A 15,955-nucleotide genomic window follows, 5' to 3' on the forward strand; every position below is an offset into this window, starting at 1 on the left:
TGCTTCTCCCCAGATCTAACACAGGAAAGAGTGGTGCCTTGAAAGAGCACAAACAGACCCACTCTTTCCCTTAAAGTATAGAAGCCATCTTTTAAGAGGTAGATGCAGAAGAATTAAATTTAAGAGATCTTTCTTAAATTTAATATTATGTGCTACCATTTGTTTTCCCCAGTCAAGTCATTTCTCTGGGGGAAGAAAGGGGGCCACAGTGGGCCTAATTCCTTCCCTGACCTCTGGCTGCCACCAGCATGTTTGAAGGTTAAATCTCTCACAACACACAAATGTGCAAGAGGTGAGATGAATCATGACCGCATTCTTTCCAGTATGATGATGATGTTGATCACAGATGCAAAGACCAGAAGGAGGGGTGACTTGGCACCCAAATGAGCCAACAGACAGTTGCTTCCCTCATGAAGCAAGCAGAGAAATGGGAAAAGACCTGTGTGACCTAGCCAATTTTGCAGCACAGGAGCTCCCACAACAAGAAAGGAGGCAGGGAAGGAAGTGGATGACTGGACCTTTCCCATGGTCAGCAGCTGCACACAGAGCTGTATTTGACCTGATATATAAAAAATCATTCTTGACCCAAGCAAATTCTGGTGTTATGACTTAAATATATGTGCATGCACAGTTGTTTAAATCCTCCTTTGAAAGCTGAGTCCATTGCTCTTGTGTTCCAATATATTCAATAGATCAAGTCTATTCATTAACATATGTTTACAATATGTTTACCAACAGTATGTTTGTAAAATAATTGGAGGAAAATGAGCAGAACAAAAAAATTGCTACGCACAGCAGCTTGTGAAGGTGATGATGAAGATGGTGTTAAGATACCAATAAGCCCTGAGGTAAGAGAGAGCCTCCTGCTCTCTGCCATGGTGGACTCCTTGAAAGGCTCCATTTTGGATGACTTAGGGGCACTGGAGTAAGTCTTGCTGAGTAATTTGTGATTCTTCAATCCATCCAGTTCTTCCATTCTAAGATTACTGGAGCAGGACCTGCTTAAAAGTTTGTGGGGCTTCAAGGTGCTGTTGTGCTCACATCGAGGATCCCCAGAACATGATCTACTTAACAGCTTATGGGGCTTTAAAGTGATGCACTCCTCCTGCTTGATGGATGCAGAGCAAGGACGGTTCAAGAGTTTGTGCGATTTAATAGCCATTGTCTGTTCAGCCCGAGGGTCACTTGACAATGAACGGCCAAAGGTTCTGTGAGATTTTGTGGCACACATATCCTCCGCCTTTACTGTGCTAGAGCAAGTCCTTCGCAGCAGCTTATGAGTTTTGGAGATGCCATCCTGTTCTGACTTCAGTTTTGATTTATTTTTACCACAGCCAGGTGGAGGATAACTTGGCGACCTTAAAAATAAAGAAGACAAAGTTGGAGAATAATCAAAACCTTGTACAAATCAAGCAAGACCACATCTATGTATTGAAAATTTTTAAGCATCCTGTTTTTATGTATTTCACTAGTGATAAACAAGGCCCAACATTAAGAAAATCAGCAAGTGTATGAAGGACTAGTTTTCCAATACTGACATCTTACTCTTATTTACACACAAACTCATTGATCAAAAAGATAACTAGCTGCTTAGATAGAAGTCAGAGCTATGTCCTCACAGCTCTTTGTAAAGGTCCCTATGTCTGTGAACAAACCATTTATTCCGAAAATTATCTTTGAAATGAAATCCACATATTTCACATGAGATCATAACACATTCTCCTTATCAAAATTTATCTTTCCTATGTAATCATCATGGCATGATCCCACTAAAGTTACTATCTTCTGGACACAGCACAACAAATTCTATGTTCAGATCCAATGGGAAGACAAAATGAGCAATGAAACTTGTAGACAGTAAATCCAATTTGATTGGGCTGAAATAAACATTTTTTTTTTTAAAACCTCATAATAATCTGGGTGATTCGTGGAAGACAATTTGGTGCCCTTCTTTCCTGTTTTAGACAAATTCTACCTCTGTAGTACTATTACAGAAATGAGAATGTATGGGACATAAATTATGAACACAGAAAGTAAAGAACAAAAGATTTTTACAAAACAACATTCACATGAACTGTCACATCTCTACAAGGTTCACATTCCCCTGTCCTTGCAAAGCAAGAACACGCAACGGGTATGCTGAACAATTTTTCTATGCTTTATAAGCAGCCCTAATGTTTGGAGTATTTTTTGGGGTTTGGATCATATAGCAAAGATGTGAAACTCCAGGAGGAGATGCTGGCAGGTTTCCCCACCCTGTTAGCATGTGGTGGCAGCAGAAAATGCATGTGGAGGTCACTGATTCACTGCCGTGGTTGGCTCCCTACCACCCTCCTGCAGACAGGAGGTAGGAATGGTGCTCTAGGGAGAGAAGGGGTCCCTGCATTTGGGTCGAGCCTTCTTTGGACAGGCACTGCAGTAGCAGCTAAATCAGGAGGAGAGAAATCGGGATGTCTTCTGCTTGGCCCTTCTGAATAAAACCAAACCCAAAGCTACAGCTTGCACTAGCCAGTGGTGCGTGGCATGGTAGGGAATGGGTAAGCCTTCTAGTCAAAACAACACCTTCCTCTTCTGCCTCTGAAAACACAAATAGTCTTTTGTCATCTTTGACTTTTCTCCCTTTTCCAATGTGAGTGATCACTGTACTCCCTCTCTTTGTTATACAAGGAATTTAGAATGCAAAAATTCATCGGAAAAGAAGGACTATTCAAAGAACCATTCAATTCAAATTCACAGAAGGGCTGATCTGTCAACCCTTCATAAGCAGAAAAACATGCTCGAGTATACAGTCACATTCCTGAAAGAAGCATAATCAGAGCCTGATTTTACATACACTTAAGTGTATGAGTAACTGGCAGAAATCATAATGAATTCAAATGAACTATTCACAAACTATTTCTTATGTTTCTAATGTCTTTGTTCTTTGAGCTTCCATGCCTGTATTTCAGAAGTGGTGAACATTCATGTTCTCGAAGAGTGGATAGGGACAGGTGCTCAGCAACTCTAAAAATCAGTCTCTCATTAGTGACCATTCTAGTTTTAAAAAATTAAAAATACACATAGCTGTGGAAAGAACAGCTAGACAGCCACAAAATGTTTTTATATCTATATAATATAGAATATATATATGTTATAGATTAATTGTATATATGACTTATATTTATATTCTTGGTATTCAATTGTCTAGTGCTATCAAGCTAGTAAAGATACAAACAAGTTAAATAATATAAAATTAATTATTTCCAATTCTAGATGAAATATGGCTGTTTCAGAGAGCAGGGCACTGAAATGCTCTGCCTTCAAATAGTCTTAGAAGCTGCAGTAGTACCTAGTTCACTTTTGATGTGAAGCAAGGCAAAGACTGGAAACCCATGAGGTAAGATATAAATAGAGCACTTCTCTGTGGAGAAAAGTCAACATTTCACCTTGCGAAGTATGCTGTGGTTTTTGAACAGGATATGGTGGAAACAGCTCATTTTCCTTGCTATTACCTGCGCAATGTAGAAAAGATGTGCAGAGGGGATTTCACCTTTTTGTCAGACACCTTCTTATTGTGCGTACAACTAGATTTCTCTTTGCTGTTCTTCCACTGTTGTGTAACAAATGTCTGCATGATTCTGCAAATTAAGAAAGAAAAAAATATTTTCTTATCCTAGCCAAGACATACTCACTTTAATACTAGGGTCTGTTTGTTCACCATGTAAGCAATATGATGCAATGTCCTCACTCTACGGGCAGAATTTTTCTGTCCTGTATGGGGACTGACACTTTAGTGCCTCGCTCCTCAAAATGGCTTCTTTTTCCCCACAAAAAAAAATTTTCATGGAACTCTTATTGAGAATACTGTCTGCGTAAAGAACCACTGCAAGACTTACGCAGGTAAGCCTCTTATGGAGATCTGGAGGCAAACTGATTCAAAAGTATCCCATCGACTACAGGCATCTGTCTCTCCAGTGACTACAAAGATAGCCTACAGCATCCACACTGCTCACGTAGGAGCACGTCCTCCTAAGGTACAAACATAAAAGTAGGGATGTCGAATACTACACTAGCCAAACAATGTTTACAGAGAAGACAGAGCCAGACACTTCCCAGAGATGGACAGTAAAAGGTAGTGGTCACAAGGAAAGCCAAAAACCTTAAATGCTATGAAAAGAAGACATTCACAAGAAAAGTGGTTAAGTACAACAGGTTGCCCACAAAGGCTGGAGATTTACAGCTTAACTGCCTGAGATTCTGAATGAACTAATCTAACTTTGAAGTCAGTGTTACTTGGAGCAGGAGGTTGCACTGGGTGACCTCCAGTAGTTCCTTCCAAGCCAAATTACTCTGTGACTCTCATCTAGCAGTGGGAGGGGGTCTTAGAGTGATAAAGTCGAAGTGGAAGTTGGTTCAGACTTTATAAAAACTGTAGTGAACCTTCAAAGATGAACATGCTGTTGCCACAGCCATGAGGGACCATAGGGTTACTGGGTATTCTGATTTCTGCTCAACTGTGGGCTGTGCAGCTATGTCCTTGAAAATGTCTTATGGGAACCTTTAATAACTACCCTGTGCACAAATCAGAGACAGTGTAAGTATTGAAATGTTTTAAGAGGCTGTTCATGTCTGGGGAGCTTTTTATTTTTTTTCTTCAAAGTTATGTACCATAGATATTTTAATAACATTGCTTCATTTCTAAGATTATGAAAATGCTTCACTGAATTTCTTTAAACACCAAACAGCAAGATAACTTTTTTTTCTTAAGGCATTCTTAATATTGTAATGGCCAGATATTAAAGCCTATATTCTTGTCATTTTATTACATATACACAAGCATATGTGAAAAGATGACTGAGCAAAATTTGATTAAATTGAATTGTACCACAAACACATGAAACAGCTAGGTTTTTTTCAACTATTCTTTCCTCTTGTCCTCAAAACGTGGATGGCCTAATTACTCTGATGCATCCTAGAGGCCACCATGAAAGCAGAGCCTCCTCAGGGCATGTATGGTGCTCAAAAAGATTCCTGCTCCAGAAGCTTCACCGTCTAAGCAGAAACATGAAATTGAACACTCTTAGCTACAGTCTTTTGAATTACTGTAGCTTACTTCCGAAATGGCAGCAAAGTGACAGAAAACCCTTGCAGGCAGCACAAATCAGGTTTTCTCCAACAACTGTCAAAACTGAAATTAAAAAGGTGAATCCTGTTACTTTTTTATTTAAAGAAAAACAAGTTCAAAAAACTTTGATGCAACCAACTTGACAACCTCTGAATTTTATTCCACTTGATGTGGTCCAGGAACTAAAAGGAGTGTAGTATTTGCCTAATAACAGGGTTTTAAACTTCTCTAGACTTACTTTTTCAGCTGATGTCCCAGCCCAAATCTTTCCTTAGTAGAGATCTGAAATACATCCACAGTTGGCACTACGGAAAAAGGAGATATTGTTGATACACCCACTTACAGCAATAATAAAAAACTCATGACCATGTAAGTCATATTTAAGGACCTGGTTCTATCTGGACCTTTACTATAGACAATGCTATTGAAGCAATGGTGAAAGTGTACGTGTTATCTAAGCCTACGAAGAAACAAATGGTACTTTTTGGAATATCAGATAATGTAATTTGTAATTTCACAAATCAGGATTTTAGAAATTTAATTCCCCAAATACATCTCTTCCCATTAATTTTAATTACAGGAAAAAGTGTCTTTGTTTTTTATGTTACAGAATGACAGAACCACAGAATCATTTATGTCTGAAAGGTCCTTTAAGATGACTGAGTCCAACTGTTAACGTACTACTTCCAAGTCCCACTAAATGATCTCCCTCAGTGCCATATGTACGTGTCTTTTAAACACCTCCAGGGATGGTGACTCCACCACTTCCCTGGGCAGCCTGTTCCAATACCTGACAACCTTTTTGGTGAATAAACTGTTTCTAATATCCAATCTAAACCTCCCCTGGTTCAACTTGAGGCCATTTCCTCTCATCCGATCACCTTCCTACTTGGGAGAAGAGACCAAGACCCACCTTGCTACCAACTCTTTTTATAAAAGTACTAGAGAACAGCAGATTAAATGTCTCTGGACTGGTAATTTATCTTGCCTAATCTCTTAAACTTCTTGCCAAGAAGCAGTCTTTACATACTACAGTTTCTGTGACTATGAAGAAAACACAGAGTGGAATAAACTGCATTAATTAGTGTCTGCGCTTTCTTTCTGAGATTGTTATCATACAAGATCCATAATTGTCTTCTAAGTGCCTAATATATGAATTCTAGTGGCCAAAGATTACCCTGAATTTTTCTCAAGACTGATCCTAACATGAGTATATCCATATTCATCTGCCAGAAAAGTGAAAGTGTATGAGGTGAAGACTAGAAATTAGTTCCTGGTATTACTAAAATTCTTTAATAACGTTTACTAGATAGAAGTGGCAGATGCAATGCAGCACTTGTTGAGAGAGCCTTGGGTCCTCAAGGCAGGACAACAGCCAACACATATTACAAGCATGAACAGACTTTATACTTCACATTACATAAGGTGGTAATGACCACAATGAAATAAAAAAGAATGAAAACAAAAAAATCTGGGATTGGTTCTAATTTTATTAGAAAAAGTAAATCTATATTTTAAAATCTATATTATTCTCATCACCCAGAAAGCCAGATTTTATCCAGAATATCAAAGTTTATAATTTAAATTCACTTTCATAAATTAAATTTTAAAATAAAATACATTATATCTAACCTGACCATACAACTTCACTTAATTCAAAGCCCTGTAGATACCCTTTCTCTAATGTTATTATTCAACAATAATCTCATCTTTTAAAGACAAACCAGCTATTTTTCTAAAAGAGATTTGATTAGGGGTACCAACTTATTTAGATTGTCAAAATTAGGACCCATGGTAGAGAGGGGGGCAATATTTTCAATGAGATCACCATGCCTAGGCCAGCAATCTTAAAATGTGACATCTAGACTGCAATTGTTGTCTAAGCTCTAGAGCCAGAGCAGACAGCCCTGGATCTCCAAAGGCTGATTCATTCTCATCTAAGACAAATTTCTAAGGCACGTGGGAGAAACTGCCCACAAGTACAATAATGAGACAAGCTAACTAGAAGAATGACTATCTAAAATAAGGATATTACACAGCTACAAGGTGGGATGAATACTCCCCATTGTACTTTGGAGTAAAATGTATTTCTGTACAGAAAGTACTATAGGAGAAAAAGATGCAGCGTAAAGTTATGGCCCAGTGGCCTCTAAACAATATTCCAGGGAGAAGCGGAATGCACAGAGAAAGGGTCTTCTTAATACTAAAGATGGTGGATCTCATTGTCCTTTTCTGGTAAGTAGAGACCTGGCTGCAACAGCAGCTGAGCTCATAAAACCAGTATCAGCAAAGCACTTGCCCCTGGCCCTGATCTTGCCTTTCTGGTACTCAGACACTCCCACAGCCAGTCAGCTCCAGGACTGGAAGCTCAGCTTCCCGTTTTAACCTTGTCAATGGTGCAGAAGATATCTTGTTGTTACTTCTCACTTCACTAGATCATTTCTTACTGCATGCTGCTCTTCACGCTTCACCTTCCCTTACGTGCTGCATTTTTTATTTTTTAAATTACATTTTGATAGAAATATTCTGAATACTAACACTGTTACCCGCTATGACAAATACATATTTTAAGATTTGCATACTTATAAAAAGACTGGAGGAATAAAATACAGACAAAAAGACCAAAGACAAGCAAAAAAAAACCCCTGATGTAAAGAAATGCTTATCTGAATGAACAGACTATAGCTTATAGATGGCATCAGCAGGCAACATATCCTATAAAAATAGCTCATTGTGACAGATTTTGCAAAACATATTATGACTGGAAATATCTATTCATTTTCCAGAGGCAGAATTCTCCCACTGATACAAGTCTGAACTGACAGCTTGTACTGGAAGCCTCCAAGGCCAGGCAAGTTATGATCCAAACTGCAACTTAATTCTGACTTCTCACTGTAAAATTATATCTGAAGTTGACTCTTGTATATGAATGTTTCCAAATCTTGAAAATCAGTTGATTCTTCATGAGTCTGACCATTTTTATTCTCATGAGGACCCTTTACTTAACAACTCATTCAAATCTAAAGTTTCTCAGAGTTCACACAGTCACATAGAAATCAGAAGCTAAAAGGATAATATCATGGCCTGATTCTTCAAAGGCGCATGAAAAGGGGCAGATTAATGTGCTGCACAGGTCTGTGTATGTATACCAAATCAGTGATATCTCACCTGTGCAGATGATCCTGATTTCCAAAATCAGGAAATCACAGATTAGAAACTGTAGATATTTATTCCTTAACCCTGGTTCCTATGGGAAGCAGTTGCATTTCAAAGGATATCCAGAAAACAACTTGTAAAAATCAACCTATGAAAGTTTAAATTAGATGCCCATGTCATTATTGAGGGCCTTGCCAGGCAAATATATGTAAGCATAATTTCAAACCAGTGGGACTGCTGTCAGCAGTAGATTTAAGCACATGCAGGGTCAAAGATTTGGCAGTGAGTGACTATCTGTCACCTAGCACATGGCTCAGAGTGAGACACCACACAAGGCACACGAAGAATAAACAGGTGACTAACCTGGACCATTTAAATACTGTGTAAGTGAACAGTGCAACCGCACTATTATAGGCTCTGTGCGAATTACATCCCAAGCCACAGCAATCTCCTCCTGGTTCAAGATAAAAAGAAAACAGACACCATAAGCCATCATGAGGAATTGTTGCATTTTGTCAGTCTACCTTAGGGTTGTTATAAACACCATCCATCTGTTTACTCAGTTGTGGAGTATCTACTCCAATGCTAAACTTGAGACTTAGGACATACTACCGCCTGCCTGATGATGCCCCTAAGAGCAGTACTAGACTGCTTCCAGTTGTTGAGTTTGCTTATTTAAATTGAGCACAGGTTTAAATGCAACAGTACATCTACAGTGCACACTGACACATTCCCATCTATCAAGAGATACTGCTTCGAAGCTGAGAAGCAAGGGAGCAAATAAAAATTAAAAGGAAACTCATCCCATAACATAGGGCAAATGAAACGTTTGCTTCTTAAGACTGATTAAAATAATTCAGGGTACGATCGGATTTTCCTGAATTTTAGAAAAGCCCATGAACAACTATCTTATGTGCTGTGCTGACCTAAGAATATGACGTATCTGTGTGAAGCTAATGACACCCCTAAGAGCACTGATTTTTATTCTCTATCTAGAAGACAGGTAATTACTGCACAGATGAGGTCAGGAAGTGTAGAATCAATGACAGCATAACTGTTAGAGAAGCCATAACTGTTAAAGAAGACATGCTGCCAGTTGACAGCACCACTGTCCTGTGCCTCCTTTCCCGCTCAAGCCCCTCCCTAAACAGTTGCGGATGTTGAGAAGCATACAGGAGAGCTTCAGCTAAGGTCTTCTTCCCTCCAAAACTCTGTGAAGTCCTTTCACTTAATTAATGTGTAGGATAGCAAAACAACAAATGTTTTTCATTTGTATCAGTTAAAACCTTTACCACTCACAAAGCATGTTTGCAAGGAAATACACCTGCAGTAAATAAAAGCCTACAAAACATTTTAACAATGTGATCATAAAAGGAAAATCCACTGATTAGCAGTCAATAATGTGACAGTCACTCGTGAAGATCATGGAATCACAGAATCACAGAATGTAAGGGGTTGGAAGGAACCTCAAAAGATCATTTAGTCCAATTCCCCTGCCGGAGCAGGAACACCTAGATGAAACTACACAGGGAGGTGTCCAGGCGGGTTTTGAATGTCTCCAGAGTAGGAGACTCCACAACCTCCCTGGGCAGCCTGTTCCAGTGTTCTGTTACCCTCTCTGTGAAGAAGTTTCTTCTCATATTTAAGTGGAAACTTCTGTGTTCCAGTTTGCACACATTGCCTCTTGTCCTATCATTGGTTGTCACTGAGAAGAGCCTGGCTCCATCCTTGTGACAGTCACCCTTTACATATTTATAAACATCCATGAGGTCACCCCTCAGTCTCCTCTTCTCCAAGCTAAAGAGACCCAGCTCCCTCAGCCTTTCCTCATAAGGGAGATGCTCCACTCCACTCATCATCTTCGTTGCCCTGCGCTGGACTCTCTCCAGTAGTTCTCTGTCCTTCTTGAACTGAGGAGCCCAGAACTGGACACAATATTCCAGGTATGGTCTCACCAGGGCAGAGTAGAGGGGGAGGAGAACCTTTCTCAACCTACTGACCACCCCCCTTCTAATACACCCCAGGATGCCATCGGCTTTCCTCGCCACAAGGGCACAGTGCTGGCTCATGGTCATCCTGCTGTCTACCAGGACCCCCACGTCCCTTTCCCCTACACTGCTCTCCAACAGGTTGTTCCCCAACTTATACTGGAACCTGGGGTTGTTCCCACCCAGATATAAGACTCTACACTTGCCCTTGTTATAGTTCACTAGTAGATCAGGTCTCTGCAAAAAGGAAAGTCTCAGTGGTTATCTAGAGAGTCTGATGTGTAGCAGAACTAAGTGGGTATTAATGTTCATTATGTAATTCTGTGATTAGATTACTTACATCAAGAAAGCTAACATCAATATGCAGATCAATATCTACATCATCAATGGCTCCATATTCCCTGAAAGGAAAGAATTACATTACATTAGAGCTCTTTAAGATAATCCCCAGCCCAGGAGTGCTTACAACAGGGAAGATTTTAGAAAGGATAATCTTGTCTGTAAAATCAGAATGGTTAAAAAATACACATTTGCATAGATTGAATCAATATTCCCAGTGGGTGACCGTCTGTTGCACTGAAACTTCCTTCCAGTGGATCTTGCTTTAACAGACTAAATAATTTTTTCTACTAAATCCTCCAAATTCTTCCTCCATTGCTGGTACGTATTTTTGTCTCACATATTGCACAAAGAAGTCAAGAAAACAATAATGGTCAAATACTGCTCCTATTTATGACAAAAGAAAACCCTAGTTAATTTTCAAAAGCATTTCAGGTTAACAGTCAGTAACCTAAGGAGATGCCTGAGATAAATCACTGAAGACAAATACAACATAGCCTAGAGGGTGGCATATTATACCTGTGGAATTGCTTCACACATTCAAGCATTTGTTTGTCAAAACATAAAGACTGCCCTGTAATGTGCTCAAGGCAATAGTTACCTTATTTTTTCTGTTATGCGTGGTATTGCTGGAATCCCCAAGGTTCAGATTTGACTCATGCTCTTAGGTGTTTCATTGTCATCTGAAATCTTACATGTAAAGTGTTACTTTTCTGCCTCTTATTTTCTGACTCATTCTGACTGCCCTACCCCAATGTACTTGGAGACTTCTGAAAAACAGGGCTAGAAAATACTCATTCATACATCTAAATAAAAATTGTTTTCCTTTTCATTTGAATTACTATGCGGACAATACTGTAAAAGTGCAATCACTCTCAGTTTTTCACAAATTAGCTTCTAGTGACTAGGTTTATTTCTTTACACTGCATTTATGTGCTTGTTCTCACAGTGACTTCCATACTTTTCTATTAAAGTACAATAAGACACTGCACAGTAGCAGTCATGTATAAATAAATTGATAAGGTAATTTTGAAATACAAAAACATTTTTGTGAATATAACTATCTCCCACCACAGTGGCCTCTCAGCCCATGGTGGGACCTAGGACACACTGGAAATGCCTTGAGCTCTTGTGAAGTTTTGTGGTGGGAACCCCTTCCACCAAACCTTGGCATCCCAATGGTTCCCTCTGGTAAGGGCAGACCCAAAATCTCTCTCTAGATGAGGCATGTCCACACAAGGCACACACAGGGCAGGTAAATGGTGGCCAGGGCTGTGTTACCTAGAGGCTTCCCAGCCACCCTGATGTCTGGTCCAGAGACTGCTGACCCAGACCTGTACAGGCACTCGCTGACCTCCCATAGCTCACTGGTGGCTTGGCATTGAAACAGTGAAATTCTCCACCTATTGAGTGGTTTAGCCACTGTCCTACACATCAGTGGCCTCAGATTTTTTTTTTGTTATTTTCCCAGAAGATCCAAAGAACAGAATGTTATGAACTCTTAAATAATATTTATGAACACAGGCTGGTGTTGCCACATGACTGAAATACAAAAGGCTGTGAACAACAAGTTTATAAATAAACTGAAACCTAGTTGACCTAAAAAACCACAGAAATACTAGTGGAAGAAAGGATAAGATAAAAACAAGTTATAACTGTGGAATTTCCATATTTGCTGAAGTCCTTTTTGCCTTACTCTATTACCAACATAGAAAATGGATTTTAGAGACACAACTCTAGTTATACTTCCCTAAGCTGAAAGGGAGGAAGAAACTTCCAGCACCTGCAGCTTATGATCTGCTGTCTACAATGGCTCCATGAACACGTCTTGACTTGGAAGCTCCTAGATGTCCTCTGTCCATCCATGTATAAGCAATGTAAATAAATACAGAAGAGTTCAGACCAATTGGTCTAGAGGTCTTCCTCATGTTTTAGGTGGCCAGATTTCAAAGGGCAGTGGTGAGAAGCATGCAGGTATAGGAATTTCCCTTTTTATATGTCCACTTGACTCCGTCACAGCAGGAGACTACTAAAAGAGGGTCAACTGTCTAGGAAACATGCATCTTGGTGGGTGTCGCTGTCAGACACACTTCTCTCTCCACAGAGAAGTGGAGCTGCAAGAGAAGGATGAAACTGACTGCTTAATGCTGTGTTTGTAGCTTTCAAGAATTTATGAGTATTTTCAACTGCAACAGAGTGCAAGAAGCATTAAAGTTTTCCACGTGCCAAAAGCAGTCAGAGATGCCAGTTGCTACTGCAGTGTACTCAAGGAGATCACAATGCTTCCAAAGAAACAATTGACTCAATAGATTAGATGCATTAATGTTTTTGAAAGGTTACATATAATGTTTCAATTTTAGGAGCTTGAGGGAGCCTATTATCCAGGTATTCCCAATTTAATAGTTATTAGTTTGGCAACAAAACATTTATCTCACTCATTTCCTAAACCCATATACAACTATTTGGATTTCAGTTCACCGGGTCCTCAAAATGTAATGAAATTTCCACTTAATTTGAAAAGGTACAGTACACCAGAGTTGTAGACATGCTCTCTCAGACTAAAATAACAGAGCTCATTGTCTGGAGGTTAATGGGAATTGTTACTTGCAAGATATGTGTGCCTACGGTTATTCTATTTTATTACCTGGTTTGTATGACAACTTTGATATTTTCTTTGTAATACACCTGACGGGTCTGTTACATCTTGCCTACCTGTTATTTTTATGAAATTATTGAGACTGCATAGATGGAAAATGAAGTTATAAACGACCTGAATAACATTAAAAAGCATACTAAAAATATCCTACAATTCTGCTCTGCATCAGAATCAAGCACACTCATATATGCCCAAAAGAATTTTTGGGTAATTACTCTTTGCAATCCACCTCTGACTGAGGTTCCACAGCTTTTCTGAGCAGGACACTTTTAATCAAATTCTTATTTGTTGCTAACACAGCTTGTTTCTTATTGTCTCACTCATGATGACAACAGAGAACATTTGATCACTCTTTCTAACTACGAACAGCTTTTTTGAAGAAGGAGAACTGTTATTATGTCCTCTCCTTATGTTTCTTCCAGACTAGACAAAACCAATTCCTTCAATCTTTCCCTAGGGAAAACATTTACTAAATCTTTTATCATTCCTCTTGTTCACCTCCAAGGCAAAAGACAGAATATGACAGGAAAGGAGTTTAACAAGGGTTTAGAGTAATGCTGAATAGTAATTTTCAAGAAAATACAATAGCCCGATCAAATACTGAAAAAACTGCAAAAGATGATGTTTTAGAACAGGCTTCCAGGGCTTATTCCCAGCACGGCCAGTTGTATCTGTACTCAGCCAAAAAAAACAGAAAAACCAAACCCAGCATTGTTGCTAGCCAGCTGTGCTCCTTCCATTTGCCACACAACATGCAGAAATCATCAGAGGAGATTTGAGCTTTGGCAGCGAGGGAAGGCCCACATGGAACTAAATCTCCATAACTGTAAAGGTTCCACAATACATACAGGTCAATGACATACCTGAGAGATACTGCACTAGGTCCGTAGATCTCTCTCACTGCTGTCAGATCAGCTTCCAGCTGTGGGTGCTTGTGAAGTTCTCCATCATAGCTAACCTATTGGGAAAAAAAAATAATAAGGTTTTTATTTATTTCATTACTGGCATCTGATTTAGGTTCTTGAAAGTTCCCCCTGCAAAATACGCTGCACAAAGATTCATTAATGCTATCTTCAGAAAGGACACTGTACTGATAAGCTGAAGCACTGAGTTGATCTAGCTCTTCTACATAATGTGATCTGCAAAGCAGGCAACTCTGCATGAAATTTTTTTGAGGATCCCACTCCTGTTTGTGGGAAGAGAAGCTGCAAAGGACTCATCCCTCTGTCCTGTCTTGTTCTCGGGTTTATTCTGGGACACTTGTGCATTTTAAAACTGTTAAGTAGAAGAATTAGATCTCCCCAGCCATATCATCCCAGTCCAGTCACTACAGAATAAAGGTTTTCTCCCTCTTGGTTGTTTTCACACTCTCATATATGACATATTAGACACATAGAGTGGGTTGGGCTGAACAAGAGAAGCATGAAACTAGTCTACGTAAGAAGTGTCCGAGCTAAACTAAATCACATTTTCAGTCTATCCATCTGCTGGATTTGAGTATTCTATCCACCGGTGCAATGATATCAAACAAAAAAAATGAAGAAAACTTTCAATTTTAAGTATTTTACCAAAGAAGGTGTAAAGAAACATGTATTTAGACATCATGTCTATTTTTTTCAAAGTCTACATGAAAAATAGCAACAACTATACAGTGCTTACCCTATAAAGGTTTGGTTGGACTGTAGAAAAGTCAAAATATTTAATATCCTCCTATCTTCTACAAGGACCAAAATACATCTTTAGGCTTGTAACAATTTATTCAAAGTCTACTACTACTTTCTTGTTAAGCAATATGCCCTCAATTGTGTGAGCCTAATTCTACCTGTTTACAACAATTAGTCCACAAAAGTCAATTAATTCCCTCGAGTTGGACAGATTCAGAAATGAGTGTAGGATTTGGCTTGCAGCTTTGACAAATTCAGAGAGCAAAACACAAGAGTGTACTTTATCCTTTTAGACATGTGTATACACAACCTTATACAGGAATTCCTGCAGAGAATTCTTGCTTTTGCAGGATGATATCTAACTGCAGCACTGTTTCTTCCATTTGTACATCCAAATTTGCAGACCAATGCTGTGACACTTTCAGCTCAGATATCTAGAGAGGCACTTTGCAACCTAATGAAATAAACTTCAATAGAATTAAAATAATAATCAGCTGATCACTTTTTACATGGGAAAATCAGCAAAGAATAATTTGCTTAGAGTTGGAATTCATCAAAGACAAGACACAGAATTCATCAGTATAGAATGGACCTGTGTTTATCAGAGATACCATCTCTGATGGTACCATACTGATGACCAGAAGGGTATATGGCAAGTATCCCTCCCTTGTTTAGACAGGCATGTCAGAACAATTTTCTAAGTAGAAGAGCATGGGAAGAAAACCATTATTGTAATTTTTTTTTCACTTGAGGTAGGAGCAAACCAAACCTTTTTACATGCTCATTCCTCAAAGATGAATTCTTTAAAGACACATAAAATAATTGCTGGCCTGCTTCCAAAGAGAGCCCAGCAATCATTTCACAAATCATAGCTGTGGAGCACTCACCACCTTTGCCGGTCCTAAACCACATTTTTTTAATCAGTTTTACGTATCAATAATAGTAAAATCCAAAAAATAAACACTGTGCAGAACACTATACTGCTCAAAATAATGCTTTATCCAGTCTACTTTTGGATGGTAAGAGGTTATGAACTCAAAAATGAAAC

The 15,955-nt window shown here is 39.0% G+C and overlaps 1 protein-coding gene across 2 annotated transcripts in view; it reads right to left on the reverse strand.

Annotated features, from left to right (window-relative positions):
* Nucleotides 1-15,955, reverse strand: part of PARP8 (poly(ADP-ribose) polymerase family member 8) — a 122,739-nt gene that overhangs the window by 35,468 nt on the left and 71,316 nt on the right. For both annotated transcript variants that reach the window (XM_082074827.1, XM_082074826.1), the window contains exons 7-12: nucleotides 14,107-14,201; nucleotides 10,589-10,649; nucleotides 8,624-8,714; nucleotides 5,343-5,409; nucleotides 3,492-3,617; nucleotides 794-1,358 (exon numbers count right to left, since the gene is read on the reverse strand). In XM_082074827.1, the coding sequence (XP_081930953.1) occupies nucleotides 794-1,358; nucleotides 3,492-3,617; nucleotides 5,343-5,409; nucleotides 8,624-8,714; nucleotides 10,589-10,649; nucleotides 14,107-14,201 (1,005 nt within the window). The remainder of the gene's footprint in view (nucleotides 1-793; nucleotides 1,359-3,491; nucleotides 3,618-5,342; nucleotides 5,410-8,623; nucleotides 8,715-10,588; nucleotides 10,650-14,106; nucleotides 14,202-15,955) is intronic.

This window comes from Streptopelia decaocto (assembly GCF_964273445.1).
Source record: "Streptopelia decaocto genome assembly, chromosome: Z".
NCBI lineage: Eukaryota > Metazoa > Chordata > Aves > Columbiformes > Columbidae > Streptopelia > Streptopelia decaocto.